General features: G+C 33.8%; 1 protein-coding gene and 1 long non-coding RNA gene across 3 annotated transcripts; one reads left to right on the forward strand and one right to left on the reverse strand.

Moving 5' to 3' along the window:
• Nucleotides 1-5,878: 5,878 nt before the first annotated feature.
• LOC110890534 (DNA repair protein RAD51 homolog 4) lies at nt 5,879-10,548 on the reverse strand. 2 transcript variants are annotated; one of them, XR_002564542.2, is made up of 10 exons: nt 10,397-10,548; nt 8,663-8,742; nt 8,456-8,571; nt 8,289-8,370; nt 8,090-8,221; nt 7,905-8,015; nt 7,734-7,815; nt 7,594-7,664; nt 6,336-6,465; nt 5,879-6,118 (listed from the first exon to the last, which is right to left on the reverse strand). XR_002564542.2 is itself a non-coding variant. In XM_022138157.2 (10 exons), the coding sequence occupies exons 1-10, from the start codon at nt 10,482-10,484 to the stop codon at nt 6,083-6,085; spliced, it is 948 nt and encodes a 315-aa protein (XP_021993849.1). In that variant the 5' UTR covers nt 10,485-10,548; the 3' UTR covers nt 5,879-6,082. The 2 variants fall into 2 exon arrangements, 1 of the variants encoding a protein (XP_021993849.1); XM_022138157.2 differs by having other exon boundaries at nt 6,336-6,485.
• A 123-nt stretch (nt 10,549-10,671) lies between these two features.
• On the forward strand, nt 10,672-11,280 carry LOC110892132. Its single transcript, XR_002565854.2, has 2 exons — nt 10,672-10,921; nt 11,008-11,280. It is a non-coding gene; the product is annotated as an uncharacterized LOC110892132 (long non-coding RNA).
• Nucleotides 11,281-26,585: the final 15,305 nt, after the last annotated feature.

A 26,585-nucleotide genomic window follows, 5' to 3' on the forward strand; every position in this document is an offset into this window, starting at 1 on the left:
CCTTGACGTACATAGAATAATTAACATATCATATTATCATTACAGAAACATTTCTGAGACACGTATAAACTCATGGTTTACACTCTACAACTAAAATAAAAAGAAAAAAGATAATAATGTAGAAAAAAGATTGTGTTTCAAAAAAAAGATAATACTTAGATTAGATGCATATCATAGCATATATGTGAAGCGAATAGAGACAAACGTAAACTATGTTGGATGACAATTGTGTCATCTTTTGGGTGAGTGGTTATAGTTGGTAGGTTTTGTAGGTACATTTTTACCTTTTTACAAGATTTAAACTTGGGATGTGTACTCTACTCAAGATAAAGCTCCACCAACTTTACCATAGAATTACATGGTGTATAAATATATGGAATAGACCATGTGAAAGTGAAACCATATTATAAATATATTATACCTATTACTCCATTAAGTAGCATGAGATTCAAAAACAATCTGTGTGTGTATATATAAATTATGAAATATGAATATATGATATGTCACAATCATGATGGCATGCCATTTTTGCTAGTAATGTAGTGTAGAAACATTCTCCACAAAGAAAACCTAATGATGAAAGCAAAACACACTTTTGAGACAATATGGTCACTCCTTTAGTTGTTTTTCAATGGTGGGTTCTACCTCTTGTGTCTCATTTTCTTCTTTCATTTCATGGAACTTTCTCAAATCTCTAACAAATTCTGAAGTCTAAAAGATGGATGATTTTACATAATTAAATAATCATTTTGCGTTTCGATATATTTGAAACGATAATAGTATAGAACTGATCGACATAACTTTGGATGGATTGGACCGGAGGGCCCCCGAACTTTTCGCTCAGTAGTGTTATATATGTAGTTTTCGTATAGAAACTTTTGGGTATATACGTTTTCGACCCCCGGTCGTTCGGGTCAAGCTTCGCCACTGATTGAACCTAACAACATCTGGATAGATAATTTACGTACTAAAACAGAACAACATATGATTACACTAATCTACTAGCACCTTAAATAAAGAGACATACATTATAAATTACAATTGGGTTTTTACTTGATAGAGTATCACAATAAATGTCTCAAAGGTAAGCCATTGAAACCCTCATTACCTCACATTTATTATATTTGCTTTACTTACTTAGAAGACTTTAATTATTGTCATACAAGACTCTGATCACGAGATACATTCATGATGAAACTTTTTTTTTAACGGCAAACAATACTTTTGTTTCACATCAAATTTTACATCAAAAACATATTCAAATGATTAGTAAGAAACTAGCCAACCACCTAAAAATTCCTCACCAAAATTACATATATTTAAAACATAAAAACAATCTTTTCCTAACATTACATATAATTCATGATTAAACTAATGATGATATGTGTTGCATGATCATTCCAAGTGTAGACAAGACATTCACACACTTAACATTACAACAACCTTTCAGCAACAACTTTAAATTCATAGTGATTGATGAGACGATGGAAAGAATCGAAGTTTGAATCAAAAGAAAAGAAGCTTAGACCCTCGATAAAAGATCTATCACTCGTCTGTTTCACAATAATCCAAAGATTAAACATTTCAAGAAAAATCTCACTATAATAATTCATTCAACTTGACGGATAGACATCGCTTCGAAGGACAAAGCAAAGCATCTCCGCGCCATCAACATACATATATAAGATAGAAGGAGACGCACCCTTAAACCACTTAAACTAATGTGATACTTTCTTGAGAAGGAGTCGCACATTGGTTTCTTTTGACCCCTACTTATGTTAGAGAGTCTCGCGATGCAAATCTCCAAACTATAGTGCAAGTTCCACGCCAACAAAGGTCACGACACCTCAAGAAAATCTCACATCAACGCTTGGTAAATGAAACTAAATACTAAAAAGAATATTTTTTATACCCCAAAATGAATTTATATTATGATATATGTAAGTTGTTATACATATTATCTATATGAATAGAAACTCATGATGAACAGTACTTTCATTTATTTTTTTTCAATATTGTTTTTTCCTAAGTTTTTATTATTTTATTGTTTTATTTCTTTAATTGATTTTAGTCATTTTTTCTAATATTACTTTTAATATATGATCAAAGTATCCGTTCTCAAACAAAAAACTATAAAAATGAATGTGTACCAGTACTTATGTTGTTCGTTTCAGTTCGGTACGGTATCGTAATGATAGGGTGTCAGTTTATCGAAAGTATTAACAACAAAATTAAATTTTGGTACCGATTGATACAAATGTTGTTTAATCGGTTTCAATTCAGTTTGGTACGACAACGATACAACGTCTGTAATAAAAAAATTGCAATGTTTAAATAAAATAAACAAAAAATGCAAACGAACATAACCGATATCAACTTAACAATATCAGTACTAGTACTTATATTTGTTTTTATTGTTTTCGGCTGATGTATTGTTTTCTCTTTGGAATAATACTTTAGCAAATGCCAGTATCATGACGAACCAAACTAATAGCGATTGATTCCTGCCGCGAAGCGCGGGGCAATCTCACTAATTTGTAATTATTGAGTTCATAATTGTGAAGAATAAAATCACAAACTTTTGTTTTATTATAAACGTGGATCAATTTTGGAGGGCTCCTTTTTGTATGACGCTTTGTGGAGTAATAGTCTTGTTGAATATGTTGCTATATAACGACTTTTCATGGTAGTCACCTTGCTTAATATGAAACGACATTACATGGAAAAGATGTAGGGGGTCCTACATTGCTTTATGAACCGGGCAGCAACAATTTTGAAGAATATTAATAATCCTAAATTAGGTCCATATTGTAGTTAAAATACTGAAGCGTTATAAAAGTAGTAGCTACACCTAGAGGTGCACACAAACTGGGTTTTTTACATACCGGGTTCCAGTTATGGTCGGGTGTTGAAAGAACCGGTTCCGGTTTCGGTTCCTAGCATAAAAACTGGAATTTTCAATACTCGATTCTGGTTATGGAACTGGTTCATGGCTAAACATTAATTTTATGTTTCAAGCCAAAATTGATTATCCAAAATTACTAAAATGTAGAAAGCAAATACCATCTCCAAGATCTCAATAATGCATAAAATCCAAGAAGTTCTATTGGGCAACCCAAGATCAAACAACTAAGATTGGCTACAACAAATTAAAATAATAAATTCTAATTCATATGTATTATGTTACATAATATATCATAAGAAATTATATTAGTTTTCTAACGAATAAAATCACACTATTTCATTTTTAAATTACAAAAAGAAAAACATATAACGTTTAACATAAACAGGTATTCAGAAAACCCGGTTCCAGGTATTAAAAATCCCGGGTACAAATGGGTATAAATCGGATCCGGCTCCGGGTCCGGTTTGGGTAGGGTCGGGTACGGTTCAGGGTACAAAAAAAACAGTTTTTTTAATACCAGGGTCCGTTTTTTTTCCAGTCCCAGTTTTTGGTGCACCTCTAGATACACCCGTAGCAAATGGAGTGTTTAGGGCTGGCCCAATGGGCTTGTGAGGCTAGACAAGGGCGCCCTCAAAAAATAGGTGCCTCCTACGTTTTTCAAAAGAATTTGTATGTGTATCAAGACCTGGCAAAACAAGCTCATCCATTCTATTTTGGGTTGATATGGGTATTTTAAATTTTAAGATGGGTTAAGATGGGTCAAACAAAATTAGTCACTAGGTTAGGATGGGTTATAAAGTGGTGGATAAGAAAAAAGAGTAGGTCATGATAGGTATGAGATAAAACCCAAACGGGTCACGATGGGTATAAGATAAAATCACTAAACTAATTACTACTCGTAGATATCTCCCGTAGTACTCTCCCGTCGTTTTTCGTTTAAAAATAATAAAAATTTTAAAAATAATAAAAAAAACAAAAAAAATTGTAAAAAATCAAAAAATTTCTAAAAAATCATAAAAATTCTAAAAAATTCAAAACAATTCTAAAAAATCCAAAAAAAATCCAAAAATTCTAAAAAATAAAAAACATCCTAAATATAAAAAAAATCTAGAAAATCAAAAAATTTCTAAAACATCAAAAAAAATCTAAAAAATCAAAAAAAAATTATTAAAAATCACAAAAATTCTAAAAACTAAAAAAATTCTAAAAAATCAGAAAAAATCAAAAAAAAAATCAAAAAAAATCTACAAAATTAAAAAAATTCTAAAAAATCAAAAAAATTATAAAAACTCATAAAAAATCAAAAAATTCAAAAAAATCAAAAAACAATCTAAAAAAATCAAAAAAAATCTAAAAAACCAAAAAAATTCTAAAAAATCTAAAAAATTCTAAAAAATCGTAAAAATTCTAAAAAATAAAAAACTCATAAAAATAAAAAAACTCCAAAAAATCAAAAAAATTCTAAAAAACCTTAAAAATTCTAAAAAAATCATAAAAATAAAAAAACTCATAAAAAAATCAAAAAAACTCCAAAAAACCAAAAAAATTCTAAAAAATCCAAAAAATACTAAAAAATCAAAAAAATTCTAAAAAATCAAAAAAATTCTAAAAAACCATAGAAAATTTTAAAAAATAAAAAAACCCATAAAAAATCAAAAAAATTCCAAAAAATCAAAAAAAAATCTAAAAAATCCAAAAACTCTAAAAACTAAAAAAAATCTAAAAAAATAAAAAAAAAATTCTAAAATATCTTAAAAATTCTAAAAAAATCCAAAAAATTCTAAAAAATCATAAAAATTCTAAAAAATAAAAAAAACTCATAAAAAATCAAAAAATCAAAAAAATTCTAAAAAATCCAAAAAATTCTAAAAAAATCAAAAAAAAATCCAAAAAATATAAAAACTAAAAAAATCCTAAAAATTAAAAAAAAATTGATTTTTAGATTATTTTTATTTTTTAGAATTTTTAGATTTTTTTATTTTTTAGAATTTTTATGATTTTTTAGATTTTTTTTTATAATTTTTTTGTTTTTTTCGATTTTTTTTAGAATTTTTTTGATTTTATAGAATTTTTATGATTTTTTATAATTTTTTTGATTTTTTATAATTTTTTGGATTTTTAATTTTTTTAATTTTTTTTAATTTTTTTTAATTTTTTTTAATTTTTTAGATTTTTTTAGATTTTTTAGAGTTTTTTGGGTTTTTATAATTTTTATGACTTTTTATAATTTTTTTTTATTTTTTAGATTTTTTTTGACTTTTTAGATTTTTTTTTTTTTGATTTTTTAGAATTTTTTGGCTTTTTTACGATTTTTAAAATTTTTTTTTTTTGAATTTTTATAATTTTTTTATTTTTAGAATTATTTTTTTGATTTTTTATAATTTTTTTGATTTTTTAGAATTTTTCAGATTTTTTATGATTTTTTTTTTATTTTTTAGAACCCATCTTAACCCAAACCCATCCTAACCCAAACTCATCTTGACCCATTACCCATACAACCCATTTTTTAGAATACCCATCCTGACCTATACCCATCCTAACCCGAACCTATCTTGACCCATTACCCAAACCCACCCAACTTAACCACTTTGCCACCATTATGTATCAGTGTATATACGCCTAAGTGATTGATTAACTAGCTTCTGAAACAAGATAAAGGCCCAATTAATGAACCAACTTTAAAAAAAGAAAACAAAGGCCCAATTCGATAACTAAAGGCCCAATGTCCAACTTTGTAGTTCGCTTAGGGCCTCTAAAAACGTTGAGTCGGTTGGCCAAAGCAATTGCCTACTTTATAGTAGGGCCTATTCAACATCAACTCAGCTTCGAGCCCATAACAAAACGAGCCGAGCTTACCTGAGTAAGCATGTTCAACCCAAGGTGGCAACTTTGCTCGTATCAGCTCAAGTGAGCTTAGTAAATTGGCTTTTTTTTAATAATGTTGTATGCATGTTAATATAATCTCACATAACAGAGTATAAAACTACCAATATACGAGAAAATAAAATTAGAGATCAAGGATGGACTTGAAAATTTATATAAAACAAACGAGCTAGCTAACTTATATTGTATTACTTGAGCGAGCCAACGAGCAAGTTGCCTTCAGCTCGTACTAGTTCAAGCAAAATTTTACCAAGTTTTTACCCTACGCTGCAGCAGTCTAGCCATAACCAATTATCAGGGAATCATGAAATTTGCACTTCCTCCAGACGCCTGAGAATAAAGATTTAACAGTTACAGAAAGTACAACTGATGAACATTTATAAATGGGCCGTTTCGGGTTATGTTTTATCGCAAACGAGTCAGTTACAGAAAGTTAACTAAAATGTGAACAGGGTTTGAGCTAGTTAAATGGGTCGAAAGTCGTGACACGTTTGTTTCAACGCATAGATAAATGGATGTGATTCAGTTTAATTAGCAAAAGGCATACCATGTATGGATGTTTAAGAATATAGACGCCATAGATGTTGGTTGCATGGTCACGAGAAAATTGTAGTTGTACATGTGGAACGTTTTTCCAGCTTTCACCAAGAGCCGGCTTAAGATTCCCTCCTTCTCCACTAACCATATGATTTGTAACCTTAAATCACATATTAATGCCATACTATTTAAAACTAATGGACATCCAATGCATTGACAAACTATTTACAACAGGTGGGTCACATAACTGTTCAAAATGGGTTCAGGTCAAACCAGGTTGGGTTGGGTTGGACCAACCCGTCTTTAACACATTTTGTCTGTCTATTGGAATATTGTAATTGATTATGTATTATAAAAGAGCTATATATCAAAAGAATAATACTAAATCTTTATATTAGAACAATATAATTTTGACCCTTATAATTATGGGGAATTTGCCTGTAATAATCCCACGTAGACCTTATTGGCCATTAATAATCTCACCTTAGAATATTCCCCCACCACTCCCACCTTTCACCTATTTTTCCTACAATGGTCCCCCGTTAAAAAAACTTAACGGAGTTAAGCTTTTTTCCAAATTAAAAACAGATTTTTTAGGGCTTTTGATCAGAACGATGATACGAGTCCATTGATGTAAAACTTACTTCGAAATGGTGCTCCAAGTGACTTGATTTTGGTTAATTGGAAATTTAAACACCCGAATTGAAGCACTGTTTTCATCGTTTAGAGCACCGTTTCAAGGCAAGTTTTACATCAACGGACTCGTATTGTCGTTCTAATCAAAAGCCCTAAAACATCTGTTTGTAATTTGGAAAAAAGCTTAACTCCGTTAAGTTTTTTTAACAGGGGACCATTGTAGGAAAAATAGGTGAAAGGTGGGACTGGTGGGGGGAATATTCTGAGGTGGGATTATTAATGGCCAATAAGGTCTAGGTGAGACTATTACAGGCCAATTTCCCTATAATTATCAAACCGAATTGACATGTTTTCATACAAATCATTTTTTTGTGATGAATTGAAGTAGTTGTACTTGTGCCAATTGTTTTTGTTTTCACATGGGTGCTTTTATATATTAAAAAGATCAAATAAGATACCAGATATAGAGAATAAAAGGTTAAAAACAAGAACATCTGAAGAGGATACCCTCATATTGGGCCTGTGCAAGTGGGCTCTGGTCAACCGTAATGGGCCTGGCCCAGTAGACAGCAGTTTCTACAACATTCAAAAACTACCAACATAAAAAAGCAAAACGAAATAAGGTTGCTCACCACCACAGCAATGTTGTGTCTGTCTGCTAACTTCTTAAGCATATATCCAACAGAAACCATCAACGCATGTCCTACAATTTACGGTTTTAACCAACTAAGCAGCCATTATGAAAAAAAACATGTGATATATAATATTATACCTTGTGCATTGTTGCCCCCTAGAATTGGAGCAATAAGTGATGATATCGAATCAACTATTATCAACCGTACTTTGTATCCAGCCTGCATTAGGATACAGTTTTAGTCACTAAAGGGCATCAACAACAAATGAAATATACAAAAAAAAAAAACATGTGTTCATTCAAACAAACCTGAAATTCTAAATTTGATTTTAGCTGACGAAGAACGTTTAGCAAGGCATAAATGTCGAAAACAGCATGACATTCTATGTTTCTCAATGCTTGTTGAAGATTCCCATTGACCTACAAGACAGTAAATAGTATGGCAATACAAAAGGCAGTAATTAAGAAAACAATACAACAGAAAAAGAGTTTACCTGATTTTCAACTGAACCAGATATACGCGTAACTATTTGTTTAACGCGTGTAGGCGAAAATGAGTTTCCTGAGTCAAGATAAACAACACCACCCAACTTCATAGCCACTTTTGACGCAACGTGAAAGCAAACCTGAGGCACTATACGAAATCAGATACATGTAAATGTAATATTGTAATGCTATTGATTGGATTCTAACTTGTGTTTTTCCGGATGATGATGGGCCCACTAACTCGGTTACATGTCCTTCACGCAATCCACCTTGGAGGAACACATCAAAGCTGGTTTAGTGTATGCAGTCAATAACTGGTTTTGACCGTATATGACAATATATGCATAAAACGATTAGTTAACGAAAAGCTATACCTGTTACATCCAGTTGGTAAACAATGTTTCTTTTGTTCTCTATTTTCTAATAATACTAGACCGTTCATCCATGGTTGGTGGCATGTTTCTATTATTGATAAGAGTTGGTTGATACCCTGTTGTGCAGTGCAGCAGAAGTCATGTAACTTTGAATAAAAAAAATAAAAATAAAAATAAAAAAAACAGAAAAAATGAAAAAATAATAACCTGCTTTAATGTATCTGAATTTGAGAGTTGCTCTGCTGATGCCACTAACATGCGCACATCATGAACTAAGAAATCCTCAACTGTGGAAAGGAAAAACAACTACTACGTAAAAACAAGAATTCGGAGGCTGATCTTTTATATTTTTAATTGAAACAAACAAATATATATCAAGTTGAGGTGAATCACAGGCAAATTAGATTACCATTCAGCTAACAAAAATCAGATCATATTCAATCAAACAACTGTCTAATTGAATCGAGTGTCCTACGTTTATAAGGTTTAACATGTCAAATGAAAGAGTCATAGCCGGAAATGACCAGTCTCTTCTTCAACGGCTGATAGTAATCAAAACTTACTACGTGAATATATGAACTCAAAGTCCGGTCTTAATCAAAACAAATGTATATTAACTCGAGGTGAATTAGGAAAAATTTCAGCTATACAAATACCAAGGCTACACTCAACGATACAACTCTCTAGTCGAACCGATTGTCCTAAATATATACAATTTAACACACCAAATGCACAAATCATAGCCGGAAATGACCAGTGTCTTTATCCACAGCTGATCGCAATCAAAACATACTACATAAAAACAAGAACTCAAAGGCTGATGTCACGAAAATAATATATACAAATACCAAGGCTACACTCAACGAAACAACTCTCTAGTCGAACCGGTTGTCCTAAATATATACAATTTAAGTCATTTAACAATTCAAATGCACAAGCCATAGCCAGAAATGACCAGTGACTTTATCAAAGGCTGACTCTACATCAAGTTGCGATGAATTATCTTTCATCTAAACAAAAACCAGGTCAATTTCAATCAACCAACTGTCTAACCGATTAGATTGTCCTAAATATATACAATTTAGCAGCCAAATGCAAGAGTCTTAGCCGAAAATGACCAGTTTTATCATCAATGGCTGATGGTAATCAAAACGAATGTATAAAAAGTTGAGGTAAATCAGGCCTGTTAAATCATCTTTCATCTAATTCTAAACAAAAACCAAGTCAAATTCAATCAAACAACAATCTAATTGAATTGACTGTCCTAAATATACAACTTAACACGTCAAATGCAAGAGTCATATCCAGAAATGACCTGCCTCTTCATCAACAGCTGATTGAAATCAAAACTTACTGCCCCAAAATAAAAACTCAAAAGCTGATCTTAATCAAAACAAATGTATATTAAGTTAAGGTGAATCAGGAAAATTAGATTATCATTCAAATAAACAAAACCAGATCAAACAACTGTCTAATCGAATCGATTGTCCTAAATTATACACTTTAACTCGTCAACTGCAAGAGTCATAGCCCCTGTTTCTTCATCAACGGCTGACCATAAACAAAATTTACTGCATAACAAATAAGAACTCAAAGGCTGATCGTAATCAAATCGAATGTATATCAAGTTGAGGTGAATCAGGCATGCTAACAGCTAAATCCTCTTTTTTCTAAACAAAAAACCAGGTCAATGTCAATCAAACTGTGTAACAGATTCTATTATCCTTTATATATATATATGATTTAACACGTGAAAGTCTTAGCCGGAAACTTAAATCACCTTTCATCTACACAAATACTAGGTCAAATTCAATCAATCTCCTAAAAATATCATACAAAATCAATAACAGCACTGCACAATAATAATTGATAACCTGATAACGTTTAGGGCTAGAGATTTCGTAAATGAAAGAATAAATCGTTCATATATAGATTACTTACTGGAGAAAATGCCGTGAGATGCACAGAATTGAAGAAAATTGGTGTCGATTGTAGCGTAACCTTCCGTTAGGTATTTCAGAGCGCCCATTTCTCAAGTTTGAACTCTCTATGGTGAGGAATTGTAAAAAGCTTTTGAGTTAATTATTGTTTTTATGGTTTGTCAAAAATAATGGTTTCAGTCCATTAGTTTAAAAATTGTGATTTCAGTCTATTAGTTTTATTTTTGTAACTATTTCAGTTTGTTTTATGCAGTTAATGAAAGCACATGCTTGTCACGTGATGGGCAATTTGGTCATTTCCATTCCAATTCTCACAAACCCAGTTGTATTAAACACCACCTACCCCTTATTCATCCAAACCCTGACCCCCAATTCATCTCTTGACAAGAAATTCGAATCCATAATTCATCGATTGAGCATGCCAAAAATCCAATCAGTAATCTGTCCATGTGGGGCTAGCACTGAGATTTGCACATCATGGACAGATTCAAACCCAGGCAGGCGATTTCAACGTTGTACAAGAATTGTAAGTGTTTGCTAGTACCCAATTGTGGTTTTGTATAAGATTGAACTTTTTAACTCCCATTTTGAAGTCAAAACTTCTTGCTGCAGGTAGGCAATTGTGGTTTTGTTTGCTGGGTTGATCCCCCAATGTGTGACAGATCCAGATCGATCATTCCAGGGCTGCTGAGATCGATTAACAACCATGAAGCTGTGGCAAGAAGAAATGCAATAAAAATTCGAAGGCTGAAAGTTATAATTTTTGCTAGTTGGTTTTTCTTTGTCTTTTATTTTGTAGCTAAATGAAGAAACCCTAGTTTCATTAGTTGACTCTTGTAATGCTGATAACTTTGTTGCAATGAATCAAAGTGTTAACTGTTGTAATGAATGCACTAATATTGGTGAAGAAACCCTAGTTTCATTAGTTGACTCTTGTAATGCTGAAGAAACCTAGTTTCATTAGTTGGTTTTTCTTTGTCTTTTATTTTGTAGCTAAATGAAGAAACCCTAGTTTCATTTCGACCAAATGCAAGACGACCAAACGATATTTTACAGTTCGGCCAAATGCAAGATGACCAAACGATATTACATTTCGACCAAATGCGAGACGACCATACGATATTTAGTTTTGAAGTGTACAATGACCGAGTGTAAGGCGACCAAACGATAGTTTACATTTCGATCAAATGCAAGACGACCAAACGATATTTTACATTTCGAACGAATGCAAGACGACCAAACAAACAAATAAACAAACAGTAACAGTTTTATCAATTTGCTCCTGCAGAAACTGTATACACAAACAAACTGTATACACAAACAAACAGTAATAGTTTGACCAATTTAACCACAAACAATAACATAACAGTAACATTTCATAAACTAAACAACCAAAAGAAACTTCAAGCATCCAGTGTTCAAAGACACATCAAAAGACAGATAAAGTAGTTCATATTACAATTCCAAAATACTTAATAAGTTCAAAAGACAAGATCAACAACAAATCAAAGCTGTGGTTGTGGCACCACCTCCTTGCAGGACCTTCGGTTGTGACCCTTGGCATTGCACTTGTTACAGGTGACAGTGTTTCCCCTCTGGCTCATCTGACCATGTTTCACTGGCACAATCTCCTCATTAGCACTTTTCTTTCTCTTTTTGGAAGGCCTTCCAATCTGTGAGTGATGCTTAGGAGGTATCATAGTTGTTGGAACTTGTGATGGTGTCCAAAGATTTACCCCATTGATTGGGTTGATTGTATTCTTATAAACCTTCTTCCAAGTGTCCATCCAGTATACCTCTGAAACCCAAGTCTCTGGAGGGCCTGAATTCATGCCATATTGAGCCATTGTCCAGTTAAGTGTCACAGCATGCTTACATGGCATGCCTATCAATTCCCACCTCCTGCAAGAACAAACCCTAGCATCTACATCAACTACACACTGGTCTTGACCACCTCTCTCTCTGACTCGGTATTTGCTGGTCCCATTCCACATAACTGAGTAATTTGAAGCTTCACTTTTGATCTGTTCAAAGATGATGCTAGCTTTGGGGGTCAAGTGACCTTCTTCCTTTGCAATCTGCTTGAGCACTACTACAATTCTCTTCATACAATACTCCATAATGTACTCCAGACAGGTTATAATTGGCTTGTCCCTTCCACCAATTAGCTGTCTATTGAACACCTCACATAGGTTGTTCAATAGCACATCACTTGTTGCTAATCCTACACAATGTATCTGTTAGAATGTTGAAATATAAACAAAAATAATTGAAGGATTAATACAATCATACCACTGAAGAATGCTCCGGACCAATGTTTTGGGTTGATTTCTTTCAACCAATCATGTAAAGAAGGATTTGTGATCCTAACCATTTTCATGTTACCCTCAAACTCTGGAATTATTGTTGAGGACGCACATTCCCATAGCAGATTCTTGTACAAGTCTCCCTTCCACTTAGCCTTCATATTTTCATGGATGTGTCTTAAGCAGAATCTATGTTCAGCCATAGGGTATACTTTCTTTAATGCAGGTATAATCCCCTGGACATATCACATAAAAGTGCCTTATAATAAGTAACATAAGTAGTAAAATAATGCAATATGATAAGTAAAATGAGAAGTAGCACCTTCTGCCTATCACTTATAAAAGTGAAGTTTGAGTTGACTTCCAGATCTAAGTCTTCACCAAGGCACTTCAAGAACAAGGTCCATGAGGATGTGTTCTCAGACTCAACCAATGCATATGCCAAAGGATAAATGCCATTATTTGAATCAATACCAACTGAAGTCAGAATCTGTCCTGGGTACGGGCCCTTCATGAAGCATCCATCCAACCCCAAGATCCTCCTGCCACATGCTTTAAAACCCTCTTTCAATGGCCCTAAACAGATGTAGATCCTTTTAAACTGTCTGGTGGAACTGTTATGGTTGGGCTCTCTTTCAACTTCAATCTTCACAGATGTTCCAGGATTAGCTCTTACCAACTCACCACAGTAGTCCCTGAGCAATGCATATTGAGCTTTGTAATCTCCTTCAATCCTTCTTGTTGCCATCTGCTTAGCCCTAAACTATAACGACTCACCCAAAAATATCCTAAAACGCTCCGTAAGTGGAAACCCGAACCCCTGAAACCCTAATGTACATGAAAAAACAAGAAATTTGGATTTCAGGCGGGCCGCGAGGCGCCCTAGTTTCAGCCTATAAATAGCAGTCGATGGTTTCATTCCATTTCGCTCAATTCTTTTCTTTCTATTAGCTTCTATTATAGTAAAATAGTAGCTCGGGATTATACCTTCTAAATCCCGAAACTCTGCCCGTTATTAGGGTAATAACTCTAATCACTGGTACGATACTTTATCCGATCGATTGAGACTATATGGATGTTTAAGTGCTACTCAAACTCGGGTTATACTTTGTCATTCGTCGTGAATTTGATGGATGTTTAAGTATTGCATTTTGTCATTCGTTGTGAGGGTTTCTATCTCGTGATTATCGTTAAAGTTGAATTGAGTTAATACACTAATACGAGTTCCATTGTATCTAGAAATTAGAACTCGTAAATAGAGAATCGCTAGAATACTTAATAGTTAAGTAAACTTAGTTGTTAAGGAAACTTAGCAGTTAAGCTAGTCAATTAATCTACTAATTAAGTTAAGTAATCAACTAAGCAAATTATAAGAATTAAGATAAATTAATTAGTTAAGTAGTTAATTAATTAATTAAGTTAAGCAAGATTAATTAAGCTAAACAGGAGTAATTAAGCTAAGCAGGATTAGTTAAGCTAAGCTAAGCAAGATTAATTAAGCTGAGTAAGATTTATTAATCACCTAAATAGATATACATGAAAAATAGATATATATGGGGTCGAGTATATGAGAACGTTTACTATTAATAATTAAATATATTATTTTTGACCTTACTCCGTTTTTAATGAAACTTAGGTTAAAAGATAGATAAAAATATGCTCGTTCTAAAGACATATTCGTCGTTTTATAAAACGTCATATTTTAAAAGTTATACGAGAAAAACGAGTGAAGCAGCTTAATTAATATATATAAGCAAGCTAGCTAGCATGTCAAGCAGGTAGGTAGACATGTCAATTTATCCCACATCGACCAGAAAGATTGTTGAGGTGCTTGCTTGCTTGCTTTAAATAAGAACCTAGGATTTCATTCTTCCTTGCTCATTTCTTTTCTTCTTCTCTCTATACGTTGGTGTTCTAACCAATAATCACCAAAGCGATGTTCTGTCCGATCGATTCAGGAACCATCTAACGGATGCCAAAGTGTTGTGCTTTGTGAATGTCGTTAAACGGAATCCAAAGTACTATACTTTGTGAGTTCGTTAAACGGATGCCAAAGTACTATACTTTGTGAGTTCGTTAAACGGATGCCAAAGTACTATACTTTGTGAATTCTGTTAAGGTTCGAATCTCGTGACTACCGTTAAGGTTTGATTTGGGTTTTACACAAATACGTATTCCATTCTGTTAAACTATATGTTTAACTACCAGAATACTCCCAACTACACACTTACAATCAAACAAGCTGTTAAATCATCAGAAGATCCAGAACAATAAAATATACGCTTAATTATCAGAAGGAGTAGAATCAAGAAGCTTGTTAAATCAATACTACATGCTTATGAAGTGAGTCATTCTCTTTTTATCAACTGTTTTACAATACCTCAAATTATTTTCAAAGGTTATAATTACAGGGATTAAGTCGTGGCTATCTTAATCACTGGCTAGTGGGGTATTGTGCACATTACTAATTTGCTCCCAGTTAGGTTCATTGACCTACTAGGGATAATCATCACTATTTAGGTTCATTGATCTAATAGTAGTATGACCATCGTCACCATTGTGACTTGTCACCATTGTGACAGAGCGCCAGATAAATATAAGATATAAACCATTGTAATCGCTCTTAATACTGTGAATTATAGCAAATGTGTCGTTTTCAGTAAAATGAATGATTCACTCAGTATTTCCCTGCTGACAAAACCTTTTTAAAACGCGTTTCAGGTAATTACAGTAGATTGGAGTAAGGATTGGATCCGGCACTGAAGGACTTCAAGAAGTGGCTTATTTTATTAATTAAATCAACTTAAGAAATATTGTTTTTGGGTTTATCCCTTATTAAAAGCTACCCTTGTAAAACATGGAATTATTCCATCTATTTAAATAAAATCCGGTGTTTTCTAAACTCTGATATTTTTCCTAACTCACGGTCCTGATGAAATTTCCGCTGCAATGTTTTTCAAAAAATTAAAAATAACCACCGGTACCACGGGCTGCTCGCGACTCCCGATTCCGGCTAGGATGGGGTCGGGGGTCGTGACAGAAGGTGGTATCAGAGCCACTATTTAAGCCTATAAGTGTTGTGATAATAATACTTAAGCTTAAATAAAAGAGTTAGGAGATTGCTATTAACTGGTAGCACATCTGATAGCATTTAGACTTGAACATAAGAAAAGATGCATTAGTATAAGCTAAGCCACTTGTTTAAATAATTAGGTGTTGTAATAATACCTGAGTTTAAACGGAGAGTTAGGAACTTAATATTATCTGATAGCACTCAGGATGATATTTAGACTTGAACTTAAGAATTTTGCCTTAATATAAGCTTCAAGATAAATTACTTATATAAGTATAATGTAATGAATATTGATATACCATAAGAATGGTAATTAGAATATTGCAAGATATGATAAATAAGCAATAACACTTAATTGCTATTAATCCTTGCTTATTTGATATTACTTGGTCTAGAATAAAGATATGTTATGGAAATACAAATTTCCTTGATTCTGGATAAAAGCTCTAATAAAAGAGGCACTTTTAAAATCTTGAAAAGATACTATTTATGGGAAATAGAAAATTTTCTCCAGCAAAACTGGGTATAGAGTAGCAGACTCTCCAGCTTGTCCGGATATACTGAGATTACCTCTCCGGCGCGAATCGGATAAGATGGGGTATATAGTATGTCAAACAAGTGACAAGATTTCCCTAAATAATATCATGACCTGATATCTGACTTGTTTTTGGAAATATGAATCTGTTAAATACATTGACCTTATAAAGGGTATGTATATTATAACATGTGAAATATATGATTGTATAGACATGTATATCTATAAGGAATTCCAAAAGTCAAATAAGAATAAAGCACAAGCATCTGTGTCAATAATAAAATCTAGATTTCTTTATCAGGAATCTCTTGCATATATCTATAATTTCGATGTCAAACATTCTTTCGTTTGATTATCTACCTCGTAACTCGTACGACAAAATAATACTGAAAATCCATTAAGTTGGGACACCATCAAAAGTATAAGAATTTCCAATGCGTTACCATAAATTATTACCGCAAGTAAGAAACATGTAAAATTGTGCTAATGCACAAAGAAAACACACGAACTTAAAATTTTACGTCCACAGACGTCGAAGTATATCACACAAAACTTTCGAGGCTAGACCTTTGGAAAAATATAATTGGGCATGACAACACCAAAGCAAATCCCGTCAGTGGAAGAACTACTAATAAAAAAAGCAGCACTTGGCCATGTGATCCTACAAATGACATGAATCTTGCTGAGATACGATAGAACCAAATTTCACAACAATCGTTGTACAGTCTAATCAAAGTCATAACTATTGGCACTGCAAAAGAAGTCATATACCTTTATAATCCCCACTTTTATTCGATATTCTCTAGTAATATCACTTAACAACGGTTATCACACGAAATTCCAGATAAAATTCTTATATTCCTTTCGTTGCAATCCTGACTTCTGCCTATAATGAGCTGGCTTTTGCAATCATCATACCATGAGGATTTCTTTCATAGTAGCAAATATTGGTCCATTTCATTTCTTGGTAAATCCACACGCTACACATGCACTCTTTGTTGAGCATTCGGTTCATTTGAGTTATAAGACCCTAGGAGGGCATCATTCCAATTTGTTGTTTTATCAGAAGTTCAAATCTCCTTTCGCTATACTCGATCTTTGCATTGTAAACCGCGTTTTTACAAAGCGGTGACTCTTTAATATCGAATCAATAAATTTCTTGAAAAACTCGATTTTCATTTGAAGGGTATACATGGTTTCTGTTGTGATCATGACCAAACTTCCTTATTAAAACTCGTTTTATTCAAACCAAGTAAAGTTGCTCGCAATACGTATTCAATTCAAAGTCCCATATGATACTTTAGGCCATCACAATTCCAACAAGCACTTTGATTCTCTTGAACCATAACATGCTTGTTTGGTATTCGACTTCATTAAATCATTTCTTTGATCACGATCACCTTGTGGTGACGTTTTCACAAAATCTGAAGCTTGCACTAATCTCAGATTTAATTATTTATTTATTTATTTATTTATATTGAATCCGCTTTGTTGATTTATTCTATACAAGCGATCTTAACACAATCATGTGCTAAGATAATGATATACAAATTTATTTCATATTTCAGTATATCTCTTAATAGTTCTTACAGCATTAATCAAGCCTTTCATAATAAATATTGCTCTATCATCTTCGATCGAAAAAAACATTATACTGATTATATATGGAAACTTACATAAGTAATTACCTTATTTACAATATAATATTCCTATATTTAAAAATTCTTGTTAAACCATTAAGGTGAAGAATTTATATTTAAGGAATACTCTCGTTTAAATTTATGACTAGTTATTGTTATTTATTTTTGGTAATAATATATTACTTTAGGTATTAGGGTTATTGTCAGGAACACATATTGGATAGCCTAGCCTTAGTTAGGCATGGACTGATCACCCATGCTTAAACAAGGCAGCACTAACCAATATCCAACTATGATAATAACTATTTAATGTATATAAATTAAGTCATCATACTTATTTAGTAAATTTCAATTATATATAAAAATATTTTTATATTATATATAGAAATATATATACTTTGTACTGTAAAGAGAAGACATATTTTCATAAAACAATTAAAGGGACGAATAAAATTATCTAAATAAATCGTCTAAGTATTCATGAACAAGACATATTATAAATAAATGTTCATCTTGATTAATATTTCACAACTATTAAATACTTATAGAAATATTCTTTTATAATATATATATATATATATATATTAAAATATCAAATGTTATTTACGCAAGCTAATATTTAAGTATGCTTGATATTAAAATAAACATTTATTATTTTACTTTTATACCCTATTATAAAATTTTATAGTTAAACGTACTTGATTTTTAAAATGATAACCGTGAGTTCTAGGATATTGGGTAAACCTATTTATAAAACATATATCATTATTTTGTCAAAATTACCACGGGTTTTGATATTTTAAACCTATCTATATTTATTTATTATTCTACTTTATAATAACATAAAAGGAAAAGGTATTTAATAAATCGAAATATCACCTATCTTTAATCAAACATTTTGATTAAAATCATCTGAATACAATTATGTATTAAGACAAAAATACATTAACCCTATTATCTTTCGTGTATCCTTGCAATTCACTCATCTCAGCACATCGATTTTCTTATATCATAATTCAATATTTGACAAATCATTTTTATGCTTTTATTCCATTTTTGAACCTGTCGATTCTAAGTATTCCGCAGTTGCCAATCAAAGTAAGCTTTCTTTTGACAAAAAATTTTATTGATCCTAAACATCCTTCACATTCATTTTAATATCTATTGATCATATATCTTTTGGCTTGAACCTAATCACCTTGGAAACTATATCATTTCATCTCATTCGTTTGAACTTCTCATCTTTTGAAATATCCAGATTCGCTTCCTTGAAACTCTCAGTTAATTTCGAAAATGGTGAATTTATTCGGTCACCATAATTATTGAGTTCTTTCAATCATAACAATACCTTGCAGTATCCGTATAAATTTGTAGCCTGTGCTAATAATAAACTCTATTCATACGTCATTCGTTTGATTCGTCATTTTAATATTCTTGGTACAATTATGTACTCAGATTACGATACACTAAATTCTATTGTCTAATGTATCCTTACCATTTAAGTAAACAATATTGATTTTCGGGATAATCATTAACAAATCATTTCTCATACTTCCATTCACAAATAGAGATTTATCAATTCAGAATCTCCCTTAATTGATCAGAGTAAGTTCCTTTCTGACATTAAATCCTATTGTTTCTCCAAATCATTTTATTTCAAAATTCATGCCTATCAAATGTCTTTTGATTCCATCCCATAATATATTGTTTCTATTAATTAAAAGAAGTAACATAACCCCAAGAAGATATCATAGTCCAAATCTCGAGGACGAGATTTAAAACAAGGTGGGGGAGGATGTAACGACTCACCCAAAATATCCTAAAACGCTCCATAAGTGGAAACCCGAACCCCTGAAACCCTAATGTACATGAAAAACCAAGAAAACAAGAAATTTGGATTTCAGGCGGGCCGCGAGGCGCCCTAGTTTCAGCCTATAAATAGCAGTCGATGGTTTCATTCCATTTCGCTCAATTCTTTTCTTTCTATTAGCTTCTATTATAGTAAAATAGTAGCTCGTGATTATACCTTCTAAATCCCGAAACTCTGCCCGTTATTAGGGTAATAACTCTAATCACTGGTACGATAGTTTATCCGATCGATTGAGACTATATGATGGATGTTTAAGTGCTACTCAAACTCGGGTTATACTTTGTCATTCGTCGTGAATTCGATGGATGTTTAAGTATCACACTTTGTCATTCGTTGTGATGGTTTCTATCTCGTGATTATCGTTAAAGTTGAATTGAGTTAATACACTAATACGAGTTCCATTGTATCTAGAAATTAGAACTCGTAAACAGAGAATCGCTAGAATACTTAATAGTTAAGTAAACTTAGTTGTTAAGGAAACTTAGCAGTTAAGCTAGTCAATTAATCTACTAATTAAGTTAAGTAATCAACTAAGCAAATTATAAGAATTAAGATAAATTAATTAGTTAAGTAGTTAATTAATTAATTAAGTTAAGCAAGATTAATTAAGCTAAACAGGAGTAATTAAGCTAAGCAGGATTAGTTAAGCTAAGCTAAGCAAGATTAATTAAGCTGAGTAAGATTTATTAATCACCTAAATAGATATACATGAAAAATAAATATATATGGGGTCGAGTATATGAGAACGTTTACTATTAATAATTAGATATATTATTTTTGACCTTACTCCATTTTTAATGAAACTTAGGTTAAAAGATAGATAAAAATATGCTCGTTCTAAAGACATATTCGTCGTTTTATAAAACGTCATATTTTAAAAGTTATACGAGAAAAACGAGTGAAGCAGCTTAATTAATATATATAAGCAAGCTAGCTAGCATGTCAAGCAGGTAGGTAGACATGTCAATTTATCCCACATCGACCAGAAAGATTGTTGAGGTGCTTGCTTGCTTGCTTTAAATAAGAACCTAGGATTTCATTCTTCCTTGCTCATTTCTTTTCTTCTTCTCTCTATACGTTGGTGTTCTAACCAATAATCACCAAAGCGATGTTCTGTCCGATCGATTCAGGAACCATCTAACGGATGCCAAAGTGTTGTGCTTTGTGAATGTCGTTAAACGGAATCCAAAGTACTATACTTTGTGAGTTCGTTAAACGGATGCCAAAGTACTATACTTTGTGAGTTCGTTAAACGGATGCCAAAGTACTATACTTTGTGAATTCTGTTAAGGTTCGAATCTCGTGACTACCGTTAAGGTTTGATTTGGGTTTTACACAAATACGTATTCCATTCTGTTAAACTATATGTTTAACTACCAGAATACTCCCAACTACACACTTACAATCAAACAAGCTGTTAAATCATCAGAAGATCCAGAACAATAAAATATACGCTTAATTATCAGAAGGAGTAGAATCAAGAAGCTTGTTAAATCAATACTACATGCTTATGAAGTGAGTCATTCTCTTTTTATCAACTGTTTTACAATACCTCAAATTATTTTCAAAGGTTATAATTACAGGGATTAAGTCGTGGCTATCTTAATCACTGGCTAGTGGGGTATTGTGCACATTACTAATTTGCTCCCAGTTAGGTTCATTGACCTACTAGGGATAATCATCACTATTTAGGTTCATTGATCTAATAGTAGTATGACCATCGTCACCATTGTGACTTGTCACCATTGTGACAGAGCGCCAGATAAATATAAGATATAAACCATTGTAATCGCTCTTAATACTGTGAATTATAGCAAATGTGTCGTTTTCAGTAAAATGAATGATTCACTCAGTATTTCCCTGCTGACAAAACCTTTTTAAAACGCGTTTCAGGTAATTACAGTAGATTGGAGTAAGGATTGGATCCGGCACTGAAGGACTTCAAGAAGTGGCTTATTTTATTAATTAAATCAACTTAAGAAATATTGTTTTTGGGTTTATCCCTTATTAAAAGCTACCCTTGTAAAACATGGAATTATTCCATCTATTTAAATAAAATCCGGTGTTTTCTAAACTCTGATATTTTTCCTAACTCACGGTCCTGATGAAATTTCCGCTGCAATGTTTTTCAAAAAATTAAAAATAACCACCGGTACCACGGGCTGCTCGCGACTCCCGATTCCGGCTAGGATGGGGTCGGGGGTCGTGACATAAACACCTTCATCCGAGACACACTCACCTGATACTTGTGCTGGACCTGTTTTTGCAGTGCATTTAATGGAATGGTTGGATTTAGAGAGACTCGATCTTGAATTTCTTTGGATATATAAGATACCGTGCACAATTTAACTTCCCTAGTTTGAAGGCAGTTGTGAACATTATTAAATGTTTTCACCACCCAACAACATTGTTTATTGTGGTTGGAAACATGCAGAATAAAAGGACAAGTGGGGGTAGGTTTCTTTTTCCTGGGAATCTTTTTCTTGGGACCACCTTGTTTTTTCTTCCCAATACCCTTTGAACCACCAGCCTTTGAACTACTACCCTTTGAACCACCAGCCTTTGAACTACTACCCTTTGAACCACCTGCATTTGACCTACTACCCTTTGAACCACCAGCCGTTGAACTATTTCCCACTGAACCACCAGCATTTGAGCTACTACCCATTGAACCACCAGCCTTTGAACCACTTCCCATTGACCCACCAGCCTTTGAACTACTTCCTATCAACCCACCAGCATTTGATTCTCCTATATTCCTAGGATTTATACCACGACAAAGTACACAAAACCTGACTTTATCGTTCCTAACAATTTCAAGCTGCCTTTTACTATCAACTGCAAGTCACAAGTGTCTTAATGTCATATCTACATGAAAACTGTTGTCCAACATAAAATGGTTCCACAACAGGATCTCTGGCTAGCCTCTTCTTCTTCCTTAACATTTTTAAAGCCCTTTTTATAGGTGGGTCGTTCTCCTCATCACTTAGGCTATCGAAGTCATCAAGTCCAAATGGACTCTCATCTTCACTAAGGTTTTCAATTGGTTCCTCCACCACATCAGTGTCTACTGCAGCTCTGAAGTCATCCATGTCAACTTCATCTATGATATTTTTTAAGTCTACAATGAAATCAGAGTCTTCTGAGTCAGAATCTTCAGTGCTCCTCATCTTCTAAAGTATTTTGCTGTTGAACAGGATGATTATTAGCAGCATGATCATCTTCAGGTCTTCTAGCTGTAACCTCTTCCATGTCTACTTCTGGGGCTTCAAATATATTATCCTTGTCTATAAATTCAGAAGAGTCTGAATCACTATGATCGGCACATGTTTCGTTAACAACAGTTGTTTCTTCACCAGTTTCATTGCTTGCACCAGTTTCATTGTTTGCACCAGTTTCATTACTCGGGTGATCAACTGCATTGTTTGCACCAGTTTCAATACCCTCAGTAGCTTGGCTTAGCTGAGTAACTTGACTAACCTGAGAAAGCTGACTTTCATGTCCCCTCTTACCAGGAGACCAAACAGCATCTAAAATATCTTTGAAGCTCCTTAGAATACCACTATCTACTGCTTTATTTTCATTGTTTTCCTCGTTCAAAACATCACCACTGTCTACTGTCTTTTGACCATGTTCTACATATATTTCCATCACCTTATGGTCCTCAACATATTTAAGCATACCCTCTATATCAGCATCATTTCTTAAAGCAACTAAACCATTATCAAGATCCTTATCAGGTATCTTATAATACAGAAACAGTACATCATCATCATCATAACCTAGGGTTCCTAACATGGCATCCACCTGATTGTACCCAAACTCAAACGAATCCACCATGTCAATGTAGCTCACCTGACCCTTGATATAGCTTCTTCTAGGTGGTTTCGTAAAAACTCCCTTATGATTGAACATCATGCTGAACACTCCTGGATGACCCCCTATTTAATAGTCAATAAAACACAAAATTGGGTGATTTTCTTTTCTTTAACAACAATGCAGACAATAATCACACAAAATACACACTAAAAGATGCACTAAAAAACTAGCTAAGTTAGTAACTTACTGTATGTTGAATCTGGGTCAAAATCGTCTCCTGCCAAGCGTTCATTCCAAAGTTGAAATGCAAAATCCATTGTGAAAAAGACCAACTCTTGTTACGAACCTCTTGTGGTTGATAATCTTGAATCATCGATTAATGGATTGGGAAAAAGAGGGGTGAAAAGGTTTTTACATGGGTCAGGGTTTGGATGAATAAGGGGTAGGTGGTGTTTAATACAACTGGGTTTGTGAGAATTGGAATGGAAATGACCAAATTGCCCATCACGTGACAAGCATGTGCTTCCATTAACTGCATAAAACAAACGCCGTTTGAAAAGTGGACTGAAATAGTTACGAAAATGAAACTAATGGACTGAAATCGCAATTTTTAAACTAATGGACTGAAACCGTTATTTTTGACAAACCTCAGGGACGAAAACAGTAATTAACCCAACCGATGGCGGGATCATCGGGGCATGGCACTGAGCGAAACAGATTGTCCAGAAGTATCCATAACAACCTTCATTACTATTCAGTTTAAATGATACGTCCCATACCGTATCCCAAACAATAAAGCAAGTTATTACAGACAAGCATCTAGTCAAATATTTTGTTCCGACAACTCAGATTAAAAAAAATAGAAATATTGTTCAAATGCTTCTAGAGACTCGATCTGCAAGATCTACAGACAACTATGCTCTAGACGCTTATTCCTAGCTCGCCTTCCTAGCAGATAAGCATCCTAATTGCCTGTCACATACGTTAAAATAAAGTCAATACATGTAATGTAAAGGTGAGCATACAAGTTTGATAATAGCATATAGAGTTCAAAATAGTTTACGCATAACCAGCACGTATACAGAAGAAAACGAAGCATGTTAATTATCGACATGGACCTATCGATACCAGCGACTGCGGGTTGACCGTCCGAGACGGTTCGCAATACATGATTACCACCGTAATCCATGCAAGTAATTGTCCTTAACAACCCCCGTGTAAACGGGTGCTGAGTCCAAACTATAGTACTACGTCGTTAAGGCAGGTAGACAGCATTCCACGTGTAAACACAATCAACAAGCATTCATTTAGTCACGTAATACATGCAATTCGGTTAGCGTTCAAACAATTGAGTAGTGTGTTCGATAGTGGTTTGGATAAGTAACGTATGTAACACCCAAAAGTGCTAAAAGCAAAAAGGGATCGAATATACTCACAGTGATTGATTTATGGATTGAAGGGAGCGCTTGGGAGTAGGGTTAGCCTGAACAGTTCGATAGCATAACGATGAATAACACGTAGAATGGAAACAAGTGTAAGTGGGTCGAACAGCCTGGTCGATCGAACAGTTGGTTCGATCGAGTGGGTTGTTCGTTCGGCTGGACAATTCGTTCGGACAGCCTGTTCGATCGACCGGTAGGCTCGATCGGCTGGACTGTTCGAGTAGATTGTTTCTTCCTTTTTGAAGGATGTGTTTGTGTATTATGGCTTGTCCTTTTGAAGTTTTCGTTGTAGCATTTGAGAACACTGAAATGTTCTTACCTTTCAGGTCGATCGATCGAACGATCCGTTCGATCGGTCGACATAACCGATCGGTTAGGAACTCAGTAGTCCTCATTAGGATGTCACTCGATCGAACAGCCTACTCGATCGAATAGCATGCTCGATCGGGTGGCATTCCTATACGACAAACGAATTGAAAATCGACTAAGTGTTGAAGCATAGTATCTCATGATCCGAGGAGTAATGTTGACGAACAGTTGTTCGATCGAACAGTACCTCATTCAATACCATACTTCATGAAATTGTTAAGTTATGGGGCCATATGCTAGTCGATCGGCTGCCCCGGTCGATCGGCTGGCATGTCCGATCGCTTGGGTTGTTCGTTCGAACAGCCTAACCGTTCGGCCAGCATCCTGACCTGGTCGGCCTGTTCGTCTAACACCTGGCTGTTCTGGTTATTCGACGTTATATCGAGGTAGTTTGACAACGAGCTAAACCATGGAACTTCCATTCTTACTTGTTTTACCTGTTCGGATAGGAATCACCCAAATCCGGCCAGTGAACGGTTCGGAACGGTTAGTTTAATGTTTAACCTGAAATCGGTGAACCTCGTAGATAGAATCCGAATCTTGAACCACTCATCCCCTAGAATATTTGGTGAGTTGACTCAAGCCCCATTTCTACCGGTTTGAAGGCACTGAGTGTAAAAGAGTTGAAAGAACGTTGGAATTCCTTCTTTCAATCCTTCACATCATGTGAATGTTCAGATCTTCGGTAGATCTTAGCTTGTTTATGTGGAAATCGGTTAGATCCAAGCTATTCATGGTGGATTGAAGCCAAAACATGGTGTTCTTGAAGAACACCATGATGACATCACCCAAGAATGTCTAGATCTTGGTGATTTCATGGTTAGAAATCAAAAATTGAAAGATAGAAAGGTGTAGGAGCATGTTTTGATCAAGAAAGTACAAGATTTAGGATGGAAACTTACCGGAATCGGAAGAAATCAGAGAAAAGAAGAGGAGCACGGGCTGGTCGGTCAGAGCTTTCCAAAAGTGGTAAAGAGTGACAATGACAGCCCTATTTATAGGCTCCAAAAGAGGAAAGGGCTGGCCAATCGGCTGGCATTCCGATCGGACAGCCTGCCCGATAGAACAGTCTGTTCGATCGGCTGGGCTATTCGATCGGCTAACAGCCTGATCGAATATCAGCCTGGTTCGAGTGT

This window comes from Helianthus annuus, chromosome 11 (assembly GCF_002127325.2).
Source record: "Helianthus annuus cultivar XRQ/B chromosome 11, HanXRQr2.0-SUNRISE, whole genome shotgun sequence".
NCBI classification, from domain to species: domain Eukaryota; kingdom Viridiplantae; phylum Streptophyta; class Magnoliopsida; order Asterales; family Asteraceae; genus Helianthus; species Helianthus annuus.

Coding starts and splice junctions, on each gene's coding strand:
- LOC110890534 (XM_022138157.2), bottom strand. CDS start 10,484: ATGGGCGCTCTGAAATACCTAACGGAAGGTTACGCTACAATCGACACC. Junction 8,743..10,396: donor ATCTCACGGCATTTTCTCCA/GTAAGTAATCTA, acceptor TCCTTTCCACAG/TTGAGGATTTCTTAGTTCAT. Junction 8,016..8,089: donor CTGGTTCAGTTGAAAATCAG/GTAAACTCTTTT, acceptor ACTGTCTTGTAG/GTCAATGGGAATCTTCAACA.